The sequence below is a fragment of the Toxorhynchites rutilus genome, chromosome 3, assembly GCF_029784135.1.
Source record: "Toxorhynchites rutilus septentrionalis strain SRP chromosome 3, ASM2978413v1, whole genome shotgun sequence".
Classification (NCBI taxonomy): Eukaryota; Metazoa; Arthropoda; class Insecta; order Diptera; family Culicidae; genus Toxorhynchites; species Toxorhynchites rutilus.
In genome coordinates, this window is record NC_073746.1 from 117,628,953 (window position 1) to 117,644,414 (window position 15,462).

The 15,462-nt window shown below is 39.9% G+C and overlaps 2 protein-coding genes across 8 annotated transcripts in view; one reads left to right on the forward strand and one right to left on the reverse strand.

Annotated features, from left to right (window-relative positions):
- The first annotated feature begins 687 nt into the window (after positions 1-687).
- Positions 688-6,515, forward strand: LOC129775170 (beta-ureidopropionase). Its single transcript, XM_055779552.1, has 5 exons — positions 688-997; positions 5,186-5,448; positions 5,504-5,598; positions 5,657-5,974; positions 6,027-6,515. Exons 1-5 carry the CDS (start codon positions 894-896, stop codon positions 6,405-6,407), a joined length of 1,161 nt encoding a protein of 386 aa, XP_055635527.1. The 5' UTR covers positions 688-893; the 3' UTR covers positions 6,408-6,515.
- The window catches only part of LOC129775168 (MAGUK p55 subfamily member 7), a 77,037-nt gene continuing 68,010 nt past the window's right edge, over positions 6,436-15,462 (reverse strand). For 5 of the 7 annotated variants that reach the window (XM_055779546.1, XM_055779545.1, XM_055779548.1 and 2 more), the window contains 4 exons: positions 13,628-13,763; positions 13,111-13,389; positions 12,708-13,051; positions 6,436-12,651 (listed from right to left, as the gene is read on the reverse strand). In XM_055779546.1, the coding sequence (XP_055635521.1) occupies positions 12,475-12,651; positions 12,708-13,051; positions 13,111-13,389; positions 13,628-13,763 (936 nt within the window). In that variant the 3' untranslated portion in view covers positions 6,436-12,474. The remainder of the gene's footprint in view (positions 12,652-12,707; positions 13,052-13,110; positions 13,390-13,627; positions 13,764-15,462) is intronic. The other 2 variants (XM_055779551.1, XM_055779549.1) reach the window with 1 other exon arrangement.

Consider the following 15,462-nt stretch of genomic DNA (forward strand, 5'->3'; position numbering starts at 1 on the left):
ATTTGTATGGCAGACTCCCCCCCACTCCCTTAGAGAGGGGGGTGGAGAGTCTTACCACCATAGAAACATTCATTGCACCCTAAAACCTCAATATGCTTTATTTGGTTTCATTTGCCCTTAGAGAGGGGGGAGGGGTCTCTAACTATCACGAAAACCTTCCCCGGCCCCAAAAACCCATACATACCAATTTTCATGTTGATCGGTTCAGTAGTTTCCGAGCCCATGAGAATCAGACAGACAGACAGACAGAAATCCACTTTATATATTTTTTTAATTCACATATATATAGATTAGAAATATTCATCGAATTTCATTTCTAAAAAGATTTGTTATTTGAACACAAAGTTATGGTCGTTAGCTATTCTATCAAATATTAATATAACATTTCGCATTTGATAAATATTGGAAGCATGTGTACATATTGCCTTCTATTTTTCACACTGATATTTCTCACATTTATTGACTGGCGAAAGGAGATCAACCTGGGCGATGTGCGTCGACATCAGCATTAACCGATGTTATCAGTAAATGATGTTTGTTCTGATTAGATCCTACTCAATTGTTCTATACCAATTGCATCCATTCAAATCGACTACGAATAACCTAAAACCATATGAACCGCATATCAATTCATAACGCCAACACATACACGCATGCAGGCCACGATCATATGGTTTTGAGCCGCAAGCCAGAGCGTGTGGAGCCATTCACATACAGACCGCCAGTCTGTTCGGCGCAATTCGGTCCTCGGTCATCGCGGTATTTGAAAACATTTATTGAATTTATTCAACTATCGCTAGACAACGCGTTGACCTCGTTCTGTTACTGTGGTGAATCGAACAACAAAGTTAGACAATTTTGGTAACAGTATCCTGCAGCGATCGGATCGTCCAATGGCGGATAATAACTTCAAAAGTCTCGAAGATACGCTGGAGAAATACATCCCATCGGAGGAACTACGAGAGGTCAAGCGGATACTTTACGGACGCGCTGATGAGTGAGTTACCTTTTTCATTTTTCAATGCAGTGGCGCAAGTTTGTGATAGACGGGTTGCGTATGATGCTGTTGGTCGATTTGAGTCTGTCAGCATCTTATCGCGGTGAGAAACAGGTGATAATTGCTATATCTACGGAGTACCCAATTCGTGTCTCAATCGTTAACTCGATACTGATAACATTTTGTGCTCGTAATTTGTTGGAGATGGTGAGATGGTCACTGTTCTATTTTTGTTTTTACGATTATTTATGTGAACGAGAAAAAGGAATAAATAGAGGTGTTGTATGTTATGGCGACGCTGTTTAAAAATAATTCGGAATATTTTTGTTTTGTGTATTCGAGGAGAGAAATATACTATTGTGTAATTTCAAACTCAAGATAATTCGAATGAGGTTCTTCTTCCGAAGAGATAAACTATTATCCAAAACAAAACATTGACGCTGGATTTGTAGACAGAAATAGGTTCATTTTCTGTTTGTTTTTTTTTTTGAAAATCTGTTTGTGGTAAAGTCAAAATTTGAATCGAGTGGAGCTAATGCCAGCTGTGTATTTTTTCTGTCTCATAATATCGTTTTTCATTTTAGAATGGAACACAAAAATTGCAAAACAAAAGCTAGCTACGACAACGAATGAGGTAGTCCATGAGAAACGTCCAGTTTCCAGTTTCTTTTTCTAGCATATTGTCCTCTTCAATTGATATCGACAACTGACCAATATCGATAGTCATCCTCAACACTAATGAACATAAATGCTAGTAGTTGAAGTAATCCGAATTCTGCAGGTGTTCCCCCAGTTGTTTATAACAAAATTTCTTCAATAGTTTGTCACATTCATTAAAAAAAAAAAACCGGATCGACTTGCTGGCAACGATCCTAATATATCGATGAATCGATAGGATCGTCAAAAATCAGTCGTCTGAGAGCAAAGTGTGCATACTTGCGTTAAAAATTCTACTTGTTGTATCCCGTTTTGTTAGAATGGTTCCAGTACCACAGCAGTGCAGATCGAACCAAAAGTAAATACAGTAGAATCTCGATTATCCGCGGAATAGTCGGGCAAGCTTACCGCGGATAAAGAAAATCACGGATCAAAAAAAGGACTAAAAATGAGGTGCAAACAAGAAAAAAAGATATTTCAGCATGAAAACTATGTTCTATCAATACAGAAACCATTGAACTATCCATCTATAAGATCGTTTATACCAGCGACCAGATAATGTAAAAACCATGACCACTTGGTCTTGAGCTTTCCATACTGACAAACAGGGCTGCTAATAACATTTTTCAAAAAACTGGAAAATTCTCTTTGAAAAACTGGAAGAAAACTGAATCCAGTAAAACCGTTTTATTTCAAGAAGATCGGCTTTGATTTATCTAAAATGATAGTTCCCTCTACTTAAACATAACTATGAAGCAATATTTGAGGATCTTTTCGTCTAGAACCTCTAGAAAATGCATTTCGCATTTATTGCTTCTTTTCCATAACATCGCCGCAAAACTGCTCGACAATGTGATTAATTGAGTTGCATGGGGTCATGGTTTTTGGTTATAGACAACTGCATTGAACCTAACCTTTATCTTCTGTTCCTTTTCAGTTCCTTTCTAAATCGAATTTGGACATTTCTGTAACAATTATTTTGATCATCATCGTTGCTATCATTTTCGCATTCACGAAAAATGTAGGATAAAAGGAATCTATAACTAAATACACCGTATCTAACTTTACCCAATGTGGTTTGACATATACAGGGTGTTCAATAAGTTCGAATACACTTCAAAAATGAGTTAAAATTATGAAAATACAAGATATTCTTTTCTGCGTCATTTTTAATTGAGACAATGTTTATTGAGAATTTTTACGACATATTAGCTTGGAGCATTTGACTCGTTAACTGTTGAAAACAGCAATAAAAAAAAAGAAATCATCATTTAAGTTCGAGAGAGCTAGCCGGCGAATTAAATATCTCTCACGAGACCTTTCTTCATTTTCAGATTGATATTTAAGGCATTAGAAAAGTCGCAGCACGACACATTTTCCCGGTATATATTAGGTTGTCAAAAAAGTCCTGCGGCATTTCCGCGAGGTGTCGTAGTAAGCGCGTAGTTCTAGTTGTATTCATTGTATCGAGTCATACTATAGCTTGTTGGAAAGGTATTTATATAGTCCTTGACTGTGTTTTGTTTGGTTAAGTCGTTCGTGAGTTATAGTGTCGCAAATATGGAGCAAAATAAAGAGAAAATCCGACATATTTTACAGTACTACTATGACAAAGGCAAAAATGCATCTCAAGCTGCCAATAAAATTTGTGCAGTTTATGGACCCGATACAGTTTCCATTTCCACCGCACAACGATGGTTTCAACGTTTTCGTTCTGGTGTAGAGGTCGTCGAAGATGCGCCACGCTCCGGAAGGCCTGTCGGCTAAAATTGCGACAAAATCGCTGAATTAGCCGAGAAAGACCGGCATAGTAGCAGCCGTAGCATCGACCAAGAGCTGGGGATAAGTCATCAAACCGTTATTAACCATTTGAAAAAGCTTGGATTCACAAAGAAGCTCGATGTATGGGTGCCACACACGTTGACGCAAAAAACATCTTTGACCGTATCGACGCATGTGAATCGCTGCTGAATCGCAACAAAATTGACCCGTTTCTGAAGCGGATGGTGACTGGCGATGAAAAGTGGGTCACTTACGACAACGTGAAGCGCAAACGGTCGTGGTCGAAGCCCGCTGAAGCGGCTCAGACGGTGGCCAAGCCCTCATTAACGACCAGGAAGGTTCTGCTGTGTGTTTGGTGGGATTGTCAAGGAATAATCTATTATGAGCTGCTTCCCTATGGCCAAACGCTCAATTCGGACCTGTACTGCCAACAACTGAACCGCTTGAAGGTAGTACTCATGAAGAAGAGGCCATCTTTGATAAACAGAGGCCGCATTGTCTTCCATCAGGACAACGCCCGGCCACACACCTCTTTGGTGACGCGCCAGAAGCTCCGGGAGCTCGGATGGGAGGTTCTTTTGCATCCGACGTATAGTCCGGACCTTGCACCAAGTGACTACCACCTGTTTTTGTCCATGGCGAACGAGCTAGGTAGTCAGAAGTTAGCCACAAAAGAGGCCTGTGAAAATTGGCTATCCGAGTTTTTTGCCAATAAGGAAGCGAGCTTCTATAACAGGGGTATTATGAAGTTGGCATCTCGTTGGGAACAAGTCATCGAACAAAAAGGCGCATATTTGACTAAAAACAGATGATTGTAACTAATTTTATTAACAAATGAAAATTCAAAAAAAATACCGCAGGCCTTTTTTGACAGCCTAATATTTGACAGAATGTATACACACTTCTGACCATTTTGCGTGTAACTTATTATTTTTAATTTATGTGCAACGTAAGAACTTCACGACACTTATAAGACGTGACACGAGACAAGACATAACACTTATGGTTCTTACTTATTAAACGGATTAAAAATTTCACCTCTAATGTCAACCGGTTTCGGGCGCGATCTACTGCCCATCTACGGGAAATTTAAGCCGACTCGACATTAGAGGTAAAAATTTTAATCCGTTTAATAAGTACACCCAAAGTTAATTTTTAGCACATTTTCTGACATCCCGATTTATTACATTAAATGAGCTGAAAGATAACATAAAATGTTCTACTCCCCAATACATGTATATCATTTGTATGATATATATGCGAGAGCCAATATGAGGGAGCGAAACAGGAGACACATTTAAATGAAAGCTTTTCGTATGGTTTGCCAAATACACGGCCCAGACAGAGAAAGATATATTCTCGTTCGTGTTCTTCTTTATCGGCTTAGAAAACACCTTCCAACTTCATTTTATGATGAGGTGTAATATTATCACGCTCCTTTATAATAGCGCTGGCAGCTATATGGATAGTGCAGTCGTGTAAAGTAACTTCGCATTCCAGCCGGCCTTGGTTCGATCCCCATTGACGTCGTATGGACGTTTCTTTTGCACAATCCCAAATGAAAAGAGAAAAGAAAACAGAAAGAGATGTCTGCTCGCATACATACAAACCATTTTTAAGCTTCAAAATAGCTCATTATTTGCGCATTTGACTCTCATGACCAGGAAATGGAATCTTTTCTGCCAAAGATGGCATGTTTTCTGCCAACGCTAGTTTGGGTGTAGTAACCACTGTATTGTTTCATTTCAGCAATGCCATCACCTTCTCCGATGAAGCCATCTCACTGGCAAAGGAGGTCGGAGCCGACCTCAGGGGATACGCATTCACCGCCCGCAAGGAAGACCTACGTCGTCCGAGAATTGTTCGAGTAGGTTTGATCCAAAATACGGTGGACATCCCAACCACTGCTCCTATTCATGTGCAGCGTGATGCTCTGCATGAAAAAATTTCCAACATTCTAAAGGTGGCGGCTTGCGCAGGAGTGAACATCATTTGTCTGCAGGAGGCTTGGAGTAGGTAGGCTCCATTATTTGAGGATAGGGGTTTAAACAAATGTTTTCGTTTCAGCGATGCCTTTTGCATTCTGTACTCGAGAGAAATTTCCCTGGTGTGAATTTGCTGAGGATGCTGAGAATGGTCCAACCACCAAATTGATGAAAGAGGTACTGTTGTTGTATAAATGATTCGATCAAAACATCTGAAATATTCATACGCTTCCAGCTAGCCAAGCAGTACAACATGGTGATCATTTCGCCCATTCTGGAGCGTGATGCGAACCACAACGATACCATCTGGAACACCGCCGTGGTTATCTCGAATAACGGGAACTACATGGGGAAGCATCGGAAGAATCACATTCCACGGGTGGGCGATTTCAACGAATCAACGTATTACTTCGAGGGTGACACCGGGCATCCGGTGTTCGAGACCCAGTTTGGTCGTATTGCGGTGAATATATGCTACGGTCGTCACCACCCCCAGAATTGGATGATGTTCGGTCTGAATGGTGCTGAGATTGTGTTCAATCCGTCGGCGACGGTAAGTGTCATTTAACTGTGGTATTCGTTATTTAACTTTGTTTGTTCCGCAGATTGGAGCCCTTAGCGAGCCCCTGTGGGGCATCGAAGCCCGGAATGCCGCAATTGCGAACAGTTATTTCACGGTAGCCATTAACCGAGTGGGAACCGAAGTGTTCCCCAACGAATTCACCTCTGGAAATGGAGAACCGGCGCATAAAGACTTTGGTCCATTCTACGGGTCGTCCTATATTGCCGCTCCGAACGGTTCGCGCACTCCCGCTCTATCCAGAGAGAAAGATGGTTTACTGGTGGCGGAAATGGACTTGAATTTGTGCCGACAAGTGAAGGATTTCTGGGGTTTTCAGATGACTCAACGACTGCCACTATACGCGGAAAGTTTGGCCAAAGCCATCAAGCCCGACTACAAACCACAGATTATCAGAGAGAACTAGGGGGTTCTGCGAGGAAGAAAAAAACCGATTGTATTTCAAAGAATGTTTATTCATTGAACTATATAATGTAGCTTGTTATTGTGTAAAAATTACAATTTTATTTCCACTTTTGCTTTGTTTAATTTTGTAATCAAAAATTTGGGACTCAATTTTATCTCTTTCGAATTTATATTTTTACCTCTTTCACTAAAACTAATCAACAAACAACATCGCTTTTTGTTCTCTTAATAATATTCACAATAATTTTTTTCTCCTTGTGTTAAATTCAGACGCGCTTTTCGTATTGAGTTTTTGTATGTTCTGGCATTTGTTCTTGGTTGGGATTTCGTTTCTGGTTCTCGATTGACCACTTCAGTACATGGTTTGATGGATTGAGTTGAGTTCGGAAAGCGAGAAAAAACATCAATAGTTGTGAGGGAAATTTGTAAAGCCGCCTGTTACAAAAGGTTCTCAGGGTGACTTAGGTTCAGTTTCTACGTAAGATTGGTCAACACAAATCATTTTTGTATGTCTTCAGCTGCTGTTGAATGGGCTAAAATTCGGTAGCTATGCCCCACTACTAGCTTTCTACTGTGCCTTTCGGTAATATTGTCACTGACATGCTGTCCCTAGCTAATAGTCTACAGTAAAATTCCGTTTAAATTTCCAATCTTTGCGAACTACCACCGCCTGTTACCACAGTCCATTCCGCACTACTGTAGAGAGAGTAAAATTTCGGTTTTTTGTTTGCTGCAATTCTCTACCCAGAGTTTTGTTTATGTTTTGCTTAATGCTTAGGTATCTATTGAGTGCGTAACTCCAGAAGGAAAGACGAGTTCAGCTGAGTTTGCTTTGTAACAAGAACGAGTTCTATATGCGGCTATTCATTTTTGTTTGTTTTTTTTTGTTCTCTCGATATTATATGCTACGGATAGAATAACATACGGCTTTAAATAGTTGTAAGAGTTTTTAAAATTTGAGATTTTTTTAAATTTTTCGGAAAATATACAGCTCTGTCCCCGCGAGCAGCAGGTTGTGTAATGTAGATGTCGGCTTTTAGATGTTCATCGCTTTGTTTAGTATTGGTTTACTTTTTGTTCTGCTTTTTTTTTCTAAATATTAGGAGTCCTGCGAATCTTATGTCGGTAAAATGCATTGTGATTATCCGGTATCATAGTATTTTAGCGTCACTAGCTTTGGAGGCAGGCGTTGTGTTCTCCGCTTTCTCAAGGTGTTCATTAGTGTAAGAACCATTGGATTAAATTATTTTTAGGTTTTCCATTGCTGTAGGAAAAAAATGACGAGCAGAGATTCGTTCAAACCTTGTTCGTGTAATATTCTAATCGTCTGCGTATTTTTTAAATAAACAAACAAACACAAATTTCTAGCTTCATGATTACAGGTCGAAATCGATTATATATAATCGCAATTTCACTTTCAACGTTATTTTTCGAATCCAATACTTAATCGAATCGAAATCTATTTTTCTATTGATGTTTGACATTCATACATTGATGAAAAAATTGTTTTCTTGAGATTCGATAATGTATAAGATTAGAAAATAATTGTTGAAAAAAAAATGGTCGACTATATATAATCGAGTCCGACCTGTATTGCTGTAGAATTCGTTCCAGGCGAGCTTGTCGGAGTTAGTTTCGTCTTTATGTGAATGAATTATTTTTTCTGCAAAATGAAAGAAGATAATTTATCTGGATTCCTACAAAAAACTTTTGAATTTTATTAAATAAGAGTGTGAAATGGGGCAATATATACCGCTGTTCAGACTATATCGTGCCTTGACAGGGGTTTGATCATGAAGTAGTTCCTTTTATAATATCAACGCTTTTCGTGCAGAGAGTCAGAGGTTATACCAGGTAGAAAACAATAAAAGAAAATTAATTTTGCAGTACACTCACATTGGAAATCCAACGTGGGCAGTTGCGGAAATCGCAAAACAGTCACAATGGAACGTGAAAATGGATTTCAAACAGTTTCCTGGTCAACAATTTTACCTAGCCACGGCACTAGGAAATGTGTCCGGCACATTTAGGTTGACGTTCGTGGATAAATTTGCTAGGAAGTTCAATATTAGCCAGAGTATCCTGACAATGGGGTGGATTTTATTGACCGAAGTCTATCCAATTACCATCCTATAGAAAAAATGTGGAACTAATATGACGCGGAACTTCACTTTACAACACACCACTTCACTTCTCGCTTGATGTTTGTAGAGTGGACAGCGTTTGTTGGCTAGCGTTTAGTGGGAATGAGTAGAGTAGTCTTTCTCAAGACATGGTGGTTGGAGTTAAATTTTTCACAATGGCCTTTTTCAGAGCTAGAGGCGAAGAGAACAACTCAGGTTGTAGCGGTTTTTGATCTCGTGAAGAATCAATCATGAAGAACCGTATAGCGCGTTTGTGATTATTCGCGGAAAACTATTTAGCTATCGTGCCCGGTTATCGAACGGATACAGAGAAGTGTTGTTAGTTAATCATGACTGGAGTTAAGCGGTCAACTGACAGACTTGGAATGTGCTGCTAGATATGCTAGCAGTGCGAAAAGATTTATGATATGTCATCGAGTAGAACATTCCACAATTGGCAATTATGTCAGTGATGTGGAAGTCTGAGGAGCGTAATCCTGGACTGGAGGACAGTCAACTAACTTTAGTGTGAGAATGTGTGAATGCCTGTGTACAAGGATGCAATTCGTAGATCTGTCTGATATTGATGGGATCTGTCTAACATCGCACTACACGACTGCAGTTTTACCATTGTTTTTCGCTTCAAATTTCTCTGCAGCAGTCATGATTTCACTGACAGAACTTATGGCTATACTGGGTATGGACTACTGTTCGATTTCTCGTAGCGACAACGTTGCCTTCCTCGTCTATAATATATCTTGTCGAAGTTCACTCGGAAATTCTTTGGCGGCAATTGGCGATACTTATCAGCAGGGCTCGGCAAAGTAATATTCAACTAAGGATAGTTAGCGGACTATGAAGAAAGTCGCCTTCGTATTCAATTGGAAATGAGTTTTGGCTTCTTCCAGCAGTTTCTCCGTCAACGTGACTCAACGGTCATTCGTGCGTTCAGTTGCTATCTCACTCTACGACTCGACTTTCTCATTTCATTTTTCTCCGTCAAATGGACTTCAATGCATATTGAAGTGACTCCCTCCAAAATGAATTCGTTTCTCTCCCTCATGTTTCACATATGCATGTATCGATGTTTTAGCTCACTGGTTTGACATATACTATAGGTGAGCTAGATTTTTTGTACTGTTTCGCACGCAAACCTGTGTTCCACTGAATGTTCGGTTAGTTTGGAACACAGGATACGATCCTTTAGTAAGGTCCGACTAAGCTTTAGCAAGCGTCGAGATCGAGAGATCGAGTATTTTAAGGAGATCGGCTTGATTTAACTAAAACGATTTTTTTGCCCATTCCAACGCTTGATAAATAGAATCCCCTTTGAAACCCCGTGAAGTATTTATATCCGGAAAATGGTGAAATAAACCATTAATAAATCATATCATTCGAGCAGTTTGAAATGACTTCGGTTTGAAGTTTTTGCGTGGTTTGTATTAGCTCCGTTTGTTTACATTTGAATATCATTGCAACGAATGGGAGCTGAAACCGAACACGCAAAACTGACAAACTGACGTCTCCTTGTTATAATTTATGCAGCGATCTATGTATTGGAATTCTGGAATAATTTTTGATCAGTCCCACAATATTATTCCAATACTAATGAGCACATTCAAAACCAAAATAACATTGCTCAAGTATTACTTTGGTATTGAAATTATCAAATTGCATTGTATTGAAAAGCAATTTCTTTTAAATTGTTTAGTCTTATTCTTGAATATTTTACTTTTTATATAAAGCTTGTCCAAACCAAATTTATCATGATCAAAATGAGGTATTTTTAAGTATTTCCTACTAGACGAGAAAGTATTTTAATTTTAAAGTTCTTTTTTCGAAAGTTAATTACCTTGATATTTTCTAAATGTGTATTAATTTTGTTGAATTTTAATGAGAAAATGACGCCAAGTTTCCTCGCTTAACCAACCGCAAAATTTTTAAATTGGTAACTATTTTGTATGAATAGAACAAAAAACTAGAGATAGAATTTTGAAACAAATTTGGCTATAGGGGTCTGAGGTATAACTTGATTCTGGAAAAAGTGGTCTCTTGCCCAAAATAGTTTGAGAATCCCTGTAGTTTTAAACTAAAAATCCGTTGCGTGACCATTATCGTGATCATATCTCATTCATTTTGACGGAAGCAAGATTACTTGGGTTCTATATTCCTATCAATTGAAGTTAATGGAGCACATAGACTCTATGATCGTCTGTACTTTAGAATTATTTTGAGGACCGATAACATCTGATGTTTATGTAAACTCAAAGCCACCACAGCACACGGGCTATTCAACCGCTGTACAATTATAACTGAGTGTACTACCGAGCTGGTTCATATACAGATTTTCGTTATTTCAATAGCTTGTCTTCGAAGCAATTGTTGGGCTATTGGAACAAGTTTTTGAATAAATAAGTAACAAGCATATAACGCGTAGACATTTTATCTGTCGAATGAAGTTATTATCATACCATTCCGTTCAGTAGCTTAGGAGATATTAACGCTCAAAAACTTGTTGTTCCAACGTAATCCCCTCCTTCATTAACATTTCATTGGAACTTTCTGCGACCGAACAAGTTTCCCGTTGTTTTTTTGCGAGCCATGCCTTCCACTAACCTTTGTTGGTACCGCCGTTCCTCCAAAGAAGAAGTTTTTTGGTTTTTATTTGAGTTCAGAGGTTTTGAATGTAAGCTCGACTTAACCTTTCATTAAAAACTCCCTTCAGACAAATCTTGTTGTATCGAAAAAAAAAAATCAAACGACAAACACAGAAAAAATACCGAAGCTTTGAATTGACAAGACGAACAGCCTAACTTTACCCGACTTTTTGTAATAGAAGAATCGCTCGACTTTTGTACGGTGGAACAATTCGAATTACTCGACCGTTACTCGTCGAATTTATTTCCTTTATGACCAAAATAAACTAGAAGAATGGAGTGATGTTCGATTCGCTATACAGAATAGTGACCATAGTATGTCAGTCAAGCTTTAAAAGTCTATTAACTGTTTAAAACTGTTCGGTAATCTTAGTCCATGCACGATTAAACTCAATGGTTCATCATTTCGATGTTTGTTGACTTGAATTTTTGCAAAATTTTGCCCCACTATGGAACCTCACACACTGGCAGAGTTAGGAAATATGACGGAATATTCATAGGACAATATTGTTGTCACCTTTTTCACATCTATAAACATGCAGAACCTCTGCTCGAATTGTAGGATTTTAGGAAAAGAACACCGACTTTTACACTCCAACAAAAAAAAAAAAATGACAAGTCTCTAAACGTTATTTAACTTATCCAGAAATTATCTAGGGCAGTGCAACTTATCCTTCCTATTTATTAACTCTTAATTTAAAATCTATACCAAAAATCCAAACAACTCTCATTCATTTCATTTGTGTTAACTGAACTGAGCACATTTTGACTAAGCAATTGAAACTAGGCACGCTTCTTGCGGTTGAAGTGAATGAATTTACTCTCGCGGAAACCATCATCATGTTTCCAATCATTTCCTTATTGCGGGTTGCACGTTTATCCTAAATAGTTGGCCGAAAGCATACAGTGAAATTATAAATAGAGGTTACTTACCACAAATGAGAGAGATAATTATTGTAAAAAACGTAATTGCGACTGAAGATTTCGTTGTAACAAATTGAACCTTAGATTGATCAATAGGAAACTAGTGTCGATTAACTGAAGATTATTTGTCTCATTTTATCTACCATGCTCCATCTTCGACAATGGCACATCATAATGCGAATAACCCATAATCTGATAAGCCGCCGACCGACAATAGACGCATAATGGTTGCTCCTTCCCAACAGTCGCGGCAACGACAGAAACAAAAAGCAATACTTTCTTCTACATTTATGAACACCTTAATCTGTTACGCTCAGGTAAGCTCAACAAGCTCCTGCTCGATGGCAGCAGAGCAAATGTGCCTTCATTGCACCCAACTTGCCGGTGCCCACAGTGGCTCCGTCTCGGCCTTGTTGGCCAGGTTCACCAGCTTCTCGAACGCATCCGTGAGGTCTCCGTTGAGGATCTCGTCATCGCAGAAGTGCCCGTACAGGAAGTTGATCCTCTCCGCTGATTTGATCATTTCGCTGAATTCTTCATCCTGTGATAATTTGTCGAAAAATTATGAAAAGCTTTTGCAATCAATTTGCCACTCACCGTGAATCCCCTCGAGTTGGTTTCATCGAACGTCGAACGGGCACGAGCTTTGGTTCGTGTCTGTTTCAGTTGATCAAACTGCGGTGGTCTGATGTGCACGATGAACGGCTTGAGCTGGGCTGTTCGCAGCGACTTCAGCGCCTGGTAGTGAGGACTCAGAACACAGACGCATCCGGCGTTGACAATACTCTTTACACTCTCGCCCGAAGTTCCGTATAGATGACCTTTGTACTCGCCGTACTCGATGAACTTGCCGTTTGCGATATCGCTTTCCATTTTCTCACGGGACACAAAGAGATACTCCCGACCGGCAACCTCACCAGAACGCATGGGTCGAGTTGTGTCTGAAAAAATGATTCAAAAATAATTTCTTCTTGCTTTCTCGCCCTCACCTACAACTTACATGGCACTGGACTTTTGTATTTTTCCGGATCCCTAGCGACTAACCGTCGCTTCAATTCGTTCCGTCCAATTCCGGGTGCACCAAGTAACACAATCGGGCGGCAGACACCGGGCCTCGGATACAGTTTGGCGACCTCCTCATAGGTGGCGATCATCTCCCGATCGAAGTCATCATTTTCGGCTGTATCGTACATAATCTTTTTAGTTTTCGGTCCACGGCAGGGATTGTTGGGATTCGGTGAACCGGGTGGTGTCGAGCAGATGGAAGCACATGAACCTTCTGAACGAGGCCGACCATTGCGTTTCGAAACGGACACACAACACATATGGATTTTGCGTACAAACACAAATGATGGCGCAAGCAGGATTAGGAGAAATTTGGAAAAATTGAATGCAATGCAAGAAAACAGAAAACACAAGTTGATGGTTAGTGATGGAGAATTTCTAGGTTCCCGCCGTTTCTGTTATGTTTTTTGTTTAGTGAATCGAAGAATCACTATGCTGGTTCCGAGACTTACTCTTGGTTTCACCATTCGTTTCTTTTGCGGAGCGTTCGTGAAGAATTCGTCTCTCCTGTAGTGCACGGCTGGGGATGAGACCAGCGCGGGTTGTTTTTTCGCCCTCCTTCCTGGCTTGCCACCAGTAGGAATCGTCCTGAAGAGGGAAGATATTGAAACGTGATAATATATTAACGGGAAGCACAACAGATTATTTAATAATGTCACTGAACCTAAGCTTCATCTTCGAGTGGGTTCTTTGGTTGCCCAGAACCATAAACTAGAAGTGGGTTATATCTTTGATATAACCGCAAGGTGGACGTAGGACTAACGTTGACATATAAATCGTAGCCTTTTCATCTTTCGAATAAAATGATTATCATACCACTTCGTTTAGCAGGAAAAGAATTATTAACGCTCAAAGGGGGAAACGATTCCTCCTCGGAAATACCCAGCGCCAATAGTACCCACTCCCCAAGCTCCGACAATTGGAATCATCGTTGATCCGGGGCACGATTATTAACACTTGAGAAGGAATGGATTCCTCCTCGGAATTACACAGTAAAAATAAGAACCCCTTCCCAACAATTCCAATTTCCCAATAACGACGATCGACTGCAGCTTCGTAAACGTATAATTTTATAACGCTGCTTTCATAAATGTGATTTCTTCGATATGCAATATAATATCCACTGCGATAAGATCCACTACACCATATCATATCGTGTTCTTCACTATCAAATCCATAGTCAATGGCACCCATCGGTATCGAATTATCAACGACACCACGATTTTCGCTAGATGCTTCTGTCAGTTCGGCCTGCAAAAACTTTTCTGAACTCTAATCCATCACATTTGGTGTCCCTGAAAAGGGCCGTTGAGAAAATGATTATCATACCCCTCCGTTCAGCGGGAAAAGAGGTATTAACGTTTAGAACCTTGCAATCCAGCGTCATTCTTTCGTTTTTGGAACCTTGAACTTACAATCCGGTACAAAAATGAAAGACGTAGTCCTACGTCAAAAAAAGAAAACGCTTTGAGAGGTTTGGGATATTGCATTGATTTCAACAAATAACCATGCCGTTCACGTTCAAACAGACAAAAGTTTAGATGGGAAAATTCGTTGGTATGGTATTCACGACTACAGGTGTCCCTTCAAAGCGCACTTTCCTACGATTGTGCTGAAAAGGGCGTAATTTTTTGACGTAGGAATACGTTTTACATTTAAGGTGTCAAATCAGAAAACAGGTCACGTTTTTATGAAATAAAGTCAGCGTTAATAACTATTTTTGCGGTGAACAGATTTTAACGATTTGCATATCAATCGAATCGGAATTTCATTAGGATTTGTTTGATATGCTATACATTACAATCCCGGTTCCCGGAATAAATCGCCACAGAAAACGACTGCAACAGAAACCACCGCTTATAAAATGTGTAGTAGGCTATAAATATTGTGGCGCGGTATTGTATTTCAAAACAAGAATTAACCGGGCAAACGTATCGCCCCAGGCAAACGTAACGCCCCGGGCAGACGTATACCGTCCGACGCTCGCTAGAGCTCGGTCGGACATTGCTAAAGGATCGTATCCTATGTTTCAAACTAACCGGGCAATCAGTGGATCCCAGGTTTGCGTGCGAGACACCGCCGCTTCCGACGGCGGGTCGGCGGTGGACTCGGATTGCGTCATCTTGGCGGCATGGGCCGCCTCGATTCCTTATCCTCGCCAAATGGGGACTTCGTCCCCATTACATTGTCCTCAGAATAAATTTCGAAAAACGAGAACAAGAGAATAAATTTATAATAGAAATGTGAGGCACATGATGTTTTTCCCGCGCCAAATATTTCTAGCCTA